Source organism: Pseudophryne corroboree, chromosome 4 (genome assembly GCF_028390025.1).
Source record: "Pseudophryne corroboree isolate aPseCor3 chromosome 4, aPseCor3.hap2, whole genome shotgun sequence".
Taxonomy (NCBI): Eukaryota; Metazoa; Chordata; class Amphibia; order Anura; family Myobatrachidae; genus Pseudophryne; species Pseudophryne corroboree.
In genome coordinates, this window is record NC_086447.1 from 661,233,082 (window position 1) to 661,247,209 (window position 14,128).

Below are 14,128 nucleotides of genomic sequence, written 5' to 3' on the forward strand. Positions count from 1 at the left end.
TTCTTACGAAGAAATTCCATTCGGTAGGTTCCATGCAATGGGATCTGTTGGACAAGAGGTCCGGGTCGCATCTTCAGATGCATCGGCTGATAACCCTGTCTCCAAGGGCCAGGGTGTCGCTGTTGTGGTGGCTGCAGAGTGCTCATCTTCTAGAGGGCCGCAGATTCGGCATACAGGACTGGGTCCTGGTGACCACGGATGCCAGCCTTCGAGGCTGGGGGGCAGTCACACAGGGAAGAAACTTCCAAGGACTATGGTCAAGTCAGGAGACTTCCCTACACATAAATATTCTGGGACTAAGGGCTATTCACAATGCCCTAAGTCAGGCTAGACCCCTGCTTCAACACCAGCCGGTGCTGATCCAGTTAGACAACATCACGGCGGTCGCCCATGTAAACCAGCAGGGCGGCACAAGAAGCAGGATGGTGATGGCAGAAGCCACAAGGATTTTCCGATGGGCGGAAAATCATGTGTTAGCACTTTCAGCAGTGTTCATTCCCGGAGTGGACAACTGGGAAGCAGACTTTCTCAGCAGGCACGACCTCCACCCGGGAGAGTGGGGACTTCATCCAGAAGTCTTCAAAATGATTGTACACTGTTGGGAAAGGCCACAGGTGACGTGATGGCGTCACGCCTCAACAAAAAGCTAAAAAGATATTGCGCCAGGTCAAGGGACCCTCAGGCGATAGCTGTGGACGCTCTGGTAACACCTTGGGTGTACCAGTCGGTATATGTGTTCCTTCCTTTGCCTCTCATACCCAAGGTATTGAGAATACTAAGAAGGAGAGGAGTAAGAACTATACTCGTGGTTCCGGATTGGCCAAGAAGAGCTTGGTACCCAGAACTTCAAGAAATTATCTCAGAGGACCCATGGCCTCTGCCGCTCAGACAGGACCTGCTGCAGCAGGGGCCCTGTCTGTTCCAAGACTTACCACGGCTGTGTTTGACGGCATGGCGGTTGAACACCGGATCCTAAAGGAAAAAGGCATTCCGGAGGAGGTCATTCCTACGCTGAAAAAATTAAGGCTAGGAAAGATGTGATCGCAAAAGATTATCACTGCATATGGCAAAAATATGTTGCTTGGTGTAAGGCCAGGAAGGCCCCAACGGAGGAATTTCAACTGGGTCGATTTCTGCACTTCCTACAGTCAGGAGTGACTACGGGCCTAAAATTGGGTTACGTTAAGGTCCAGATTTCGTCTCTGTACATTTTCTTCCAAAAAGAACTGGCTTCACTGCCTGAAGTTCAGACTTTTGTTAAGGGAGTGCTGCATATTCAGCCCCCGTTTGTGCCTCTAGTGGCACCGTGGGATCTCAACGTGGTGTTGGATTTCCTGAAGTCGCATTGGGTTGAGCCACTTAAATCCGTAGAGCTAAAATACCTCACGTGGAAAGTGGTCATGCGATTGGCCTTGGCGTCGGCCAGGCGTGTATCAGAATTGGCGGTTTTGTCATGCAAAAGCCCTTATCTGATTTTCATATGGATAGGGCGGAATTGAGGACTCGTTCCCAATTCCTTCCTAAGGTGGTATCAGCTTTTCATGTGAACCAACCTATTGTGGTGCCTGCGGCTACGTGGGACTTGGAGGACTCCAAGTTACTGGACGTAGTCAGGGCCCTGAAAATAGATGTTTCCAGGACGGCTGGAGTCAGGAAAACTGACTCGCTATTTATCCTGTATGCACCCAACAAGCTGGGTGCTCCTGCTTCTAAGCAGACTATTGCTCGCTGGATCTGTAGCACGATTCACCTTGCACATTCTGCGGCTGGACTGCCGCACCCTAAATCTGTAAAAGCCCATTCCACGAGGAAAGTGGGCTCTTCTTGGGCGGCTGCCCGAGGGGTCTCGGCTTTACAACTTTGCCGAGCTGTTACTTGGTCAGGTTCAAACAATTTTGAAAAAGGCTGCAAGTTTGATACCCTGGCTGAGGAGGACCTTGAGTTTGCCCATTCGGTGCTGCAGAGTCATCCGCACTCTCCCGCCCGTTTTGGAGCTTTGGTATAATCCCCATGGTCCTTACGGAGTTCCCAGCATCCACTAGGACGTCAGAGAAAATAAGATTTTACTCACCGGTAAATCTATTTCTCGTAGTCCGTAGTGGATGCTGGGCGCCCATCCCAAGTGCGGATTGTCTGCAATACTTGTATATAGTTATTGCCTAACTAAAGGGTTATTGTTATGAGCCATCTGTTAGTGAGGCTCAGTTATATTTCACACTGTTAACTGGGTATAATATCACGAGTTATACGGTGTGATTGGTGTGGCTTATATGAGTCTTACCCGGGATTCAAAATCCTTCCTTATTGTGTCAGCTCTTCCGGGCACAGTATCCTAACTGAGGTCTGGAGGAGGGTCATAGTGGGAGGAGCCAGTGCACACCAGGTAGTCCTAAAGCTTTCTTTAGTTGTGCCCAGTCTCCTGCGGAGCCGCTATTCCCCATGGTCCTTACGGAGTTCCCAGCATCCACTACGGACTACGAGAAATAGATTTACCGGTGAGTAAAATCTTATTTTTTGTTTTTTATCTCACTATGGGGGTAATTCAGAGTTGATCGCAGCAGCAAATTTGTTAGCAGTTGGGCAAAACTATGTGCACTGCAGGAAGGGGGGGGGGGGGGGCAGATATAATATGTGCAGAGAGAGTTAGATTTGGGTGGGTTATTTTGTTTCTGTGCAGGATAAATACTGGCTGCTTTATTTTTACACTGCAATTTAGATTTTGTTTGAACACACCCCACCCAATTCTAACTCTCTCTGCACATATTATATCTGTCCCCCCCCCCCCCTGCAGTGCACATGGTTTTGCCCAACTGCTAACAAATTTGTTGCTGCGATCAACTCTGAATTACCCCCTCTATCTTTAGGTTCTCCTCTCACTTTCTAGTTTCCTTTCTCTTTTATTTCCTTTCACTCCTTTAATTATTTTTGTCAATTTGTTCTCTTGGGCGGTTTTAGCTCTTTAAACTTTTTAGAACTGACTATTGTGCCCAGTGAGGAAATGATAATTCAAAAGAAAAAGGCAGACGATAAGACTGGATCTCTTTCTTATTTCTAGTGGAATATGTTTACTTTCTTTTGGAAATTGGACTCTGGTATCCTGTGGTGTTTACTAAATATTCATTCAGATGAAATATGCTTTGATATGATTACCAGGATTGAATTATCTGTTTTTCTACCATATTGCTACCTGGCAATTCTTGCATATTTGACCAACTGTTTGTATTACCAACGTCCATTCCTTGCTTCAATAAATAAAATTTTGAAGAAAAGTTAAAAAAGAGTTTGATTTAAAGAATAAAAAACAAATCAAAGTGGAGGCTTCATAACTGCCCTCTCCCATTATAATGTGCATATCTGTCGTGTCACAGACAAAAAAATTCTTAACTTTGGTGGTCCCCATGTCTTCACAGTCCCATGATTTATATAAAAAGCGTAGTACTAAAAATTAGGAGATGAGTCCTTGATTTGAATTTTACATTTTTGTACTTCTAAAGATCTGTTCACCTCTTTCAAATGATGGAGCACTTTTAGAGTGTTCTCTCCTAAGAGTGGAGGGTACGTGTGTACCTTTTAGCATGTTGGGTGCATCATCGAGGTACAAAGGGGTATATTGAATTCAAGTCGGATCCTTTCCGACAAACATTGTCGAAAAGGATCCGACAATGCACTATTCAATAATGCCAGTCCGACTTTTTTAAAGTCGGATTGACATTATTGGCGGAAATGACAGACGCGACTCCCTGCTAGCAGAGCCTTTTTTTAAAGGCGTATTGAGATTGTCGGAAACGGGACCAAAACCTGTCGCATTTGGTCCCGTTTCTGGCAGAAGCACGCAGATCGGTGGCTATTCCGCCGATCCATATGCTTTCTGACATGTGGAATTTCCAGACTTGCCGGAAAACTGAGAGGGGTATTGAATAGGTCGGAACACCTTCCGACCTTAAAAAGTCGAAAATTGCCATCTTTCCGACAAGACGGCAGTTTTGACTGTAATTGAATATACCCCAATGGTGTAAATCCAAGGTGCTGGCCCGTAATTAGGTGTGTGTGTCTTGTGCTGGCACCTAGGATGTAGCCCTGTCCTTTCCCAATGGTACGTTTACTTGGCTTGCAGGGTGTCTTTTTCCAACAAACAATTTTAACCAATTTTATTACACAAAATAAACATTAACAATTACTGTTGTTAAACAAATTAACATATTTTGTTATAAAATAAAAAATGTTATCAATTAATGTAAAGTTTTTGTTTCTTTGAGTTGATCTTTTTCTATTGTTTGGAAATAATTTAAGAAAGCTTGATTGTAATTTTCCAAGATCAAATCAATATTAGTTTGATCCATTATCAATGGGACCTTAAAAGGTGCAGGCCCATAGGCCCGTGCTTACTCTGCCTATCTGGCAATCCGACACTGGAACACCCCTTTCCTCCCACATCCTGCAAGAATTAAGCTGAACTTGTGCCCAGTTACTTGGGCATGCACAGAGTAATTTTACACAACTAACGTTATGCAAACTGGACTAGTTCTCATTCTGGATTAGCTTCTAAATTAACGGAGACTGAAACATATCATTTTCACAGGAGTACCAAACCTTTTCACACAACTATATAATGCCAAAGCACAATTTCGTTTTATTTTCTCTCTCCCTTCCTCTTTATTAGCAGTTATTTTATATATGTTTTTCTTTAAGTCTTAAGAAAATCATTAACTGTTATTAATGGACTCAGCTACTAAAAGTGCCAATTAATAAATGTATTGCTGTGAGCTAAAGCATGTCCCAGCCACATCATTTTACTGCATGTTCTCAACAAGAACCAGTCTGTAAAACAAGCAGTACTTGACTGCCCAGTTGCACAGGTCGCCTTTCTTTACACTAATTAGGAACATCGTATCTGGACTGTATATATTTAATGAATGGCATCAGTATACCTTTTCAGAAATCACTGCAAAATTGCAGGGGATTGGTATAACTGGAATGTATCCTTGTGCTGGCTTTGGGTGTTTTATGATCTTCTGGAGCAATTTGCTGAATGAAATAGACTTTATTTATTGAATGTTTCTTTTCCTTCAGGTCAAAACCCACTAATCCCAGATTTACTTTGCTTGTTTATACAGCTGACCTGTAACAGCTTCACCATCAGCGATGGAGAAATGCAGGAGGTTGGTGTTGGCGTATATCCCAGGTAATGCACAGACTGCCTTATTCATGGTAACTGCCTTTTTTTAAGGTAGCCGGTGGGGTTTATCAGGAGAAAACTACTTCCACTGTTAAATTACAAGGAAATAAGGGGGAAAAAAAAAAGTTTAAATTTGTTTTCAGAATGCCTCATTACCAATTGAAGAAATTATTTATGTAGCCTTAGACTGATGGCTTTTTGTTTGAGTTAAGCATGTGGCTTTTACTAAGGATACAAACAAGCTGAAAGGTGGAACTGGAGGCCCTAGTTTATATTTCAAGTTGCAAAAAACCTATGGTAATATAAGCAGTAAACGGAAAGAGAGATTTTTATTAGAGCTAAACTAAACTTTCACACAGCAGGAAGCATGTATCAATTCTTGTTACAATTCCATTCAATTATATTTAGCTAGTAGTGCCAAGTGTCAAAAACTTGTGTACTTCTGTTCATTCTTTCAGATTCCTGGTATATGGTGTTGAATGTAATCTGTGAACCCTGTTACCGTTGAAGTTGTTTAAACAATTATTAGAAATCAGTAATGTTTTATGAAATTCGTGTCATTGATATTAAACGCCCCAGCAAGCTATTTGATTATTTAGGAGGTATAGGTACAACAAATTGTATTTATTTTTTGACATGAAAACTTCCAAAATGGAGGTTCAAAGAGCTACTAGAAATTGTTATAAACAAGAAAATGTAATGGAAGAACATGGAGAAGAAGAGCATGCTGGGTGTCTGATCAGGAGATTCTGGTTCTTATCACTGAGATTCATAAAAAAAAGTCTCAGCCTCAGAGGGAGACTCTTAGGAGACAACTGAATTATAAGCTGTGGCCACAAAGGGTCTGATTAACAATGGGGCAGATGGAGCTCCAGCTCCAGGCCTCCACATAAAAATAGGGCCATCTTCATACAGTACGATAATGATCAGCCACTAATTTAGATCACAGCCAGTCATAAATCATATTTAAATTGTATATCTATTTTCTTTACAAAATTATGCAATTTTTCTATTTTTCACAAATTTAGGGAGACATTGTGGCTGATAGTGTACTGTAGGTGGTGTTTGTGCCCACATAGTCCTGTTCGCATCTCAGTCGTTTCTCACAGCAGGCCCTTGATCATTTCTGTCCTAGGCTCATGTGGTTCTTAATCTGAACCTGGTGATCGGGTTGTTACAGTACTGTAGATACAGTTGATTCTCCAATATCCAAAATGATTGGGACCACATATATTTGCATATCTTGGGGATGGGACCCAAGTCGATCCACAGAACGCATTTATGTTTCATATCTTCCATATACACACAGCCTGAAGGCAATTTTATACAATTCTTTTTTATTATTTTATTCAAGAAACAAAGCTTGTGTACATACACAAAATATATATTTTTTTGTTTCATATACACCTTATACACACAGCCTGAAGATACTTTTATATATTTTTTATACTTTTGTGCATTAAACAAAGCTTGTGTACATTGAGCCATCAGAAAACACTATCACTATCACAATTGTACGCAAAAAAATTGTTTCGGAATATTCCGGATTTCTGAGTTTTGGATATGGGAGCCTCCACCTGCATTTTCCTACACACACTTGTCTTCCTGCCAGTACACCTATTGATGCTTTCTGTAGGCGGCCAAGGCAACCTATATTTTAGATTTAGTAGTCTTTCTACTTTAAATATGAATTCTACCAAGAATAAGAATACTATCTCTTCATAGCTAGTACTTTGATAGGGGTCTCTCCTTGGAACTGTAACATTTTTCTGGCACTCAAAGAGAAATGAATAGCATTAAATGTGGATGGTAGAGGTCTGGCTATATATCAGCATTGGCACCATGCTAAGTACAATTAATGATTGCTCCAGATGGGGGACCCCTACCAAAGTACAAATATATTGAGAAGGGAAGATCATACTTAAAGTGGGAAAATACCTTTAAATGTTTTGATTGTTTTAAATGTACTATATGCATTCTCACTAACTAGATTATTTCCCTTATATGCTCTCTTTATCTGCACATATTTTTATTTATTTCTTGCCGGCCCAATCCACTTACAGTATACTGTACATACCAGTGGCGGAACTAGCGAGCGGTGGGCCCAGGTGTGGCAAAATGCTTTGGCCCCCCCCCTTCCCCCCCATCCCATCCAAGTCCACCCCCTCACCCTTGGAGAGGATCTGGTGAGGGGGACCTGCTCAGGGCCAGAGAAATGAATACCTAGCAACAATGCCGTAACTAGACATTTTAGCACTGTGTGCAAGGAACGGCATCGGAGCCCCACCCCTGCATGCAAAACAGGGGCAGTGCGCGCCGTAGGCGCGCGCAAAAATACATAGTGGCGTGGCTTCGTGGGGAAGGGGTGTGGCCACAAAATAATACCAATTCATAAAACGGTGCACAGTAGTCTCCATTATTCAAATTACGCCGCACAGTAGCACCACTACACCAGGTAGAGACCCTTTTACACCTTACAGCGGACATATTCCTCTTTACACATTACGGCAGACAGCGTCCCCCTTTTTACACATTACGGCAGACAGCGTGCACTTTTTACACATAACGGCAGACAGCGTCCCCTTTTTACACATTACGGCAGACAGCGTGCCCTTGTTACACATAGCGGCAGACAGCTTACACTTTTTACACATAACGGCAGACAGCGTGCCCTTGTTAAACATAGCGGCAGACAGCGTACACTTTTTACACATACCGGCAGACAGCGTCCCCCTTTTTACACATTACGGCAGACAGCGTCCCCTTTTTACACATTACGGCAGACAGCGTACACTTTTTACACATAACGGCAGACAGCGTCCCCTTTTTACACATTACGGCAGTCAGCGTGCCCTTGTTACACATTACGGCAGACAGCCTGGGCCGTAACTACGTGTGTGCCAAGTGGGCTTGGCACACAGCGCAGTTGCCCTGAGGGCGCACGGCCAGCGGCATGTAATGAGTCAAATTGACTCATTACATGCCGCCTCTGCTGTGTGCGCCGTGCGCCGCGCTGGAGGGAGAAGAGACCAGCGCCGGGCAGCGGACAAGGAGGAGGAGTGAGGGGGAGCAGGGAGCCGCAGCAGCGCTATTTCATTGGTAGTAAGCGCCGCTGCAGCATCCCCCTCTCCTTCTGTATTGGCTGCCCGGCTTCTATGGATGCTGGGATGCGGTTCCTCCATCCCAGCATCCACAGCAGCGCCAGGCAGCCAATACGGAAGAAGAGGGGGATGCTGCAGTGGCGCTTACTACCAATGAAATAGCGCTGCTGCGGCTCCCTGCTCCCCCTCCCTCCTCCTCCTTCTCACCTCACTGCCTGCACCGAGAGGGAGATGCCAGCACGAGGAGCCTGTCAGCGGGGAGAAGGTAAGTATATCCCTCTCTCTCTTTCTCTCTCTCTCTCTCTCTCTCTCTCTGTCTCAGGGGGACACCGTCTGCCGCAATGTGTAAAAAGGGGGCCTGGCTGCCGCAATGTGTAAAAAGGGGTCCTGGCTGCCGCAATGTGTAAAAAGGGGTCCTGGCTGCCGCAATGTGTAAAAAGGGGTCCTGGCTGCCGCAATGTGTAAAAAGGGGGACTGGCTGCCGCAATGTGTAAAAAGGGGGACTGGCTGCCATAATGTGTAAAAAGGGGGAATGGCTGCCGCAATGTGTAAAAAGGGGTCCTGGCTGCCGCAATGTGTAAAGAGGGGGCCTGGCTGCCGCAATTTGTAAAAAGGGGGACTGGCTGCCGCAATGTGTAAAAAGGGGGCATGGCTGCCGCAATGTGTAAAAAGGGGGACTGGCTGCCGCAATGTGTAAAAAGGGGGACGCTGTCTGCTGTAATGTATAAAAGGGGCTCTACCTGGTGTAGTGGCGCTACTGTGCAGCGTAATTTGAATAATGTAGACTACTGTGCACCGTAGTATGAATTGCTATTATTTTGTGGCCACGCCCCTCCCCGTGAAGCCACGCCCCTATAATTTTTTTGCGCGCCTGCGGCGCGCACTGCCCCTGTCTTGCATGGGGGGGCGCCACTGTCGTTTCTTGCACACAGCGCTAAAATGCCTAGTTACGGCACTGCAGACAGCGTCCCCCTTTTTACACATTACGGCAGGCAGATTCTCCCTTTTTACACATTGTGGCAGGCAGATTCCCCCTTTTTACACATTGCAGCAGGCAGATTCCCCCTTTTTACACATTGCGGCAGGCAGATTCCCCATTTTTACACATTGCGGCAGGCAGATTCCCCCTTTTTACATATTGCGGCAGGCAGATTCCCCATTTTTACACATTGCGGCAGGCAGATTCCCCATTTTTACACATAGCGGCAGGCAGTCCCAACAAAGACAGAAAGAAAGAAAGAAAAAGAAAGAAAGAAAGAGACAGAAAGAAAGAAGAATTATACTTACCCTCTTCGCTGGCTCAGGCTCCTCGGTGCAGCTTGACGATTCCCGGGCAGGAGAGAAGGAGGAGGAGGGAGGTGGAGGAGGGAGCCGCAGCAGCACTGTGTTATTGGTGGAGGCGCTGCTGCTGCTGCCCCTCTGCTTCACTATAGGCTGTTCTCGGAAGACAGCCTATAGTGAAGCAGAGGGTCAGCAGCAGCAGCGCCTCCACCAGTAACAAAGCGCTGCTGCAGCTCCCTCCTCCACCTCCCCCTTCCTCCTTCTCCCCCGTACCGCTGCTCCTCTCCTCTCCGGGCGGCTGTGCGCTGCGGGCAGCGGTTGCCCGCAGCATGCAGCGGCATGTAATGAGTCAGTTTGACTCATTACATGCTTTGGGCCCCTGGACAGAGGCGGGCCCCAGTACAACGCACTGGTTGCACTGGTGGTAGTTCCGCCTCTGGTACATACAGCCGTGTGCTGGTAGAACTAAGATTGGGGAGTCTAAGGTCTCGATCTACTGATATTGATGCTACCAGCACTATGCTATTATTACTAGGTCTGGTTGTATTTTTGTCCAAATGTTGCATTAAGGGGGATGCAGCTGCTACGTATGTGCCTCCTATGAGGTGTATATGTGTCTTTTTCTCCCCTACATAGGATGTAAAGAGTGTTAGATTAACGGTACACAAACTCCCTCTTTCTCTCTCCTGTTCTGCATTTTGCACCCTTCGGTTGTCTACATGGGTCCCAAAGTGCTCTGTTGTATAGTAATTATAGCAGATTGTCTGTAATTAACAAATTGCATATTAAAATGTACATAATATCATTAGAATGTTTCATGCATGTGAAGCAGTCTATGACCATTATCTTTTGGCTGTGACCATTTTTGCTATTTAGTGACTGTGAGTCTGCTGTATATTGTATATGCCATTAATTATGTTATCATGTACCCATTATCTATTCACAGTTATATTGTGGTGCTACTGCCTCAGTAATATCCATAGTGGCTGCAGTCTCATATTATTTCCATCCACATCCTCCGCTGTGTCGAGACGGCTTGTAATGTTACATGTTGGGTGTTATGCATCTCTATTCTCTGATGGTTCTGCTAAATCATGGCTATGGTATGTTCTTTCCCATGATCTTTGTTTTTTTCTTGTCTATTTCAGCATGTCTCTTTTAAATCACAGTTGTGACCCAAACTGTGTGATAGTGTTTGAAGGAACATGCCTGCACCTCCGCACCGTCAAGGAGATAGCAAAAGGAGAAGAGGTATGATAATCAGCTGTCCTCCCTTCTTTCACAGACACCTGGGATGGCCAGCCATTTGCATTCCAGAGTGCCTCCTTTCACGTGCTGGTTAAACCATCAGTCACTGCTCATATCTCACATAGGAAAGACAATACATGAAAATCTTTTTGCCTGCTGCTGGGCTACCTGTGTCATTTCTAATTGTTAGGAGCATATAACGAGCACTAATATTTATAAATTAAAATATGTATTGCCATGGGTAATATATGTGTAAAAAGTGGCACCTGTAAAAAAAAACCTTTCAGTTAGTTTGGCAGTATGTTTACAACTCCTTTATGGAGTGAGTGGTTTGAGCTCAGTCCGTACCAGTTCACAGTTCGTATTGTGAAAATGCTAACTGTCCCTACCTCCTAGTCAGTCCCGTGCACAAGAGGATGTTGTGGTCCTTCAATCTCGATCCGCTGCGTCCAGCGGTAAAGGATCGCGGCTTGTTGTCGGGTCGCGGCTCGATGACGTCACACTGCGGCTAGGCGTCGGGAAGTTCGGGCCGGAAAGGTGATGATCTGTAGCTCTATGCCTCCAACGCGTTTCGTGCGTCTCCGCGCACTTAATCATGGATGGCATGTCCATTTCCTGATCTTCAATTTATATTCAAAAAACTTTATTGTTCATTGTTAAAAAAAACGGAAGTATACACAGGAAGTTGGGTCAAACAGGCGGCAAGCATGTGCTCCCGTTTGTCTAAAAAAATATATCTGACTAGGAGGTAGGGACAGTTAGCATTTTCACAATACGAACTGTGAACTGGTACGGACTGAGCTCAAACCACTCACTCCATAAAGGAGTTGTAAACATACTGCCAAACTAACTGAAAGTTTTTTTTACAGGTGCCACTTTTTACACATATATTACCCATGGCAATACATATTTTAATGTATAAATATTAGCGCTCGTTATATGCTCCTAATTGTACTAATTTTAAACTGAGCAGCTTTTAGTCACATACAGCGCAGTTGTCACATACCTTCATTTCTAATTGTGATGCACCCCTGTCATGATAAATGTCTGTGTTTTATCATCATCTCCCATAATCATAACCCAGACACTTTTTCATATTTTATTTTAAACATATGAAGAAACACTTACAGTATAAGGCCGCCAGCAGTGTGCACTAGTCATCTCAAGACTAATCGTTTGTGTTGCATATGCTTTTTCTGCAGTAAATCTTCCAGGCTATGGAAAGCAAGAACACTAAAAATAATGTTTTATGAATTGCAATTTTTACAGAATCATCTGTTTTCCTCTTCTTTTTTGTTCTAATGTTATTTCTACTTCTATACAGCTGTAGTTTTGACTGAAAGATAAGTGAGCAGTCAGATATATAACCCTTCCTTTTCCTGCCATGATGTAAAAGCAAAACATGTTTTTAATATAGGACGAAGGACATCATATTCAAATAATATGGATATATGGTTTAAAAACAAACTAAATCTTGAAGATATACTGCACATGTTGCCAGACCACTGCATGCTTTAAAGAGGCCCAGGAGACATGAGTAGTACCATTGGGCTCTTGCTCTCATTTATCCTATAAGTCTCAGTGATGCACTGTCCTGTCCCCACTACGCTTATTACTGTTCATAACTGAATGTTTAGGCATGATGGGGGGAAAGAGGTATACTGTAAAAGTTGAGAGTACCTGGGAATGAAGGAGAGACAATAATGGTTATTCAGAGATGGACGCAGATCTTGCTTCCGTAACAAGATCTTCGTCCATCTATTCACATGTCTGCAACTCTGTCTGCACATGTTAAATCTGCCTTCCCTGCAGTGCACATGGTTTTGCCCAACTGCTAAAAAAAATCCTGTTGCGATCAACTTAGATTTACCCCCTCTGATGGGTCGAGCACTTCACGGCATTAGGTCCTACTCTCTCTATACCCACGAATCGCGGCACTGCTCTGCTGCTGGGAGCTGGCCAGGCTGGGGCAGTGGTTGCTGCAGGCCCCAGAGCCCAGAACTACTGATATTTACTGTACACACAGTGCGATATGAGCTAACTTTTCGTACGATTTTGACTATGTAGTAAGAACACATCCCATCGTGTATATTCACCTTAAGGGTGACATATTGGGCATGATTAGAAGTGAACAACTGCTGTCGCAGCTGCAATCTCTCACAGATCCCAACTGCTAAAATATGCTATTGTCCACAAAGCTTAGAAGCATGGGGATGCCCACTGGTGCTTTCCTATATCCATCCGACAACGTACAACAGCGTAAACATCAATAGCACCGACGCAGAACAGGCAGCCATGCAACCTCTGAGTGAGTCTGACCTGTCTCACACTTTGTGGGTCACCTGACGCGCAAAGTGCTCTCATGGTGTGAGGGAGACTGCAAAAGCTAATTTATGCACGCCCATGAAATGGTGTTTCAATAATCCCGACACACCCACATTTGTGTGACCGTTCCCTGTTACCTACCCCAAAACCTGGATACCTGTCACTCACTTTGTGAGTGATTCTTTAGTGCAGTTGGCATCACAAATCAATTGTTGCACATGCGCAGTGCGACTTTAGCGTATCAGGGTATACCTCCTTTTTAAAGATGCTGCTGGACTTCAATGAAGTCCTTTTAAGTGTATGAAGTGACAGTCCCCACCTCAGTTTGTTGGTTTCAAGGTGTAGAGGGTAGGCTGTAGGATAATATAGGGAGTAACATTTGAAAAACTCATCAGCATCTGTATCAGGTGAGCAGAGAGAACTATGAAGCCTGACATACTCTTCAAGGGGATCTGTAAGCTGTTCTTGACACTGATTGCTTGTATTATCTCTATGGGAGTGCACAATAGTGCTGAGCATCAATGTATTTTCCCACCATCAATAGTTAGCCACTGATGGTGACCCATTGATGGTTATGCTGTGCGCATGCGCAGATGGCACACCACATATGTGCGTAAAGGGACAGTCACCATCAATGCTTCAGTGGCTTCCTATTGATGGTGAAAACACTCACCATCACTAACAGACCATCCATCATTTCTAACCACCTACAAGGGTCTGGCAGTCACCACTGGGGATCAGCCACTGATGTTTCTGAGGCCTCCCATTGATGGGTAAAACATTCACCATCAGACCATCGATGGTCAATGGCCACACCTGGTGCTCAGTACTGCAGGGGTGCTTTTAAGACATATGGTGAATTCTCCATTAAGTGATTTGAAGATTTCATTTACACTTTTAACAGGTGCTTAACGGACTGTTTTTCAATGCCCATGTGTGTGAGACTTAAGGTCCATACACACTTAACGATAAAATGAGCGACGTCGCTCATTTTCCC

General features: G+C 44.4%; 1 protein-coding gene across 3 annotated transcripts in view; it reads left to right on the top strand.

Moving 5' to 3' along the window:
* SMYD3 (SET and MYND domain containing 3) overlaps positions 1–14,128 on the top strand; it is a 1,661,405-nt gene that overhangs the window by 1,206,713 nt on the left and 440,564 nt on the right. For all 3 annotated transcript variants that reach the window (XM_063917806.1, XM_063917805.1, XM_063917807.1), the window contains exons 6-7: positions 5,115–5,182; positions 10,707–10,809. In XM_063917806.1, coding sequence (XP_063773876.1) covers positions 5,115–5,182; positions 10,707–10,809 — 171 coding nt within the window. The remainder of the gene's footprint in view (positions 1–5,114; positions 5,183–10,706; positions 10,810–14,128) is intronic.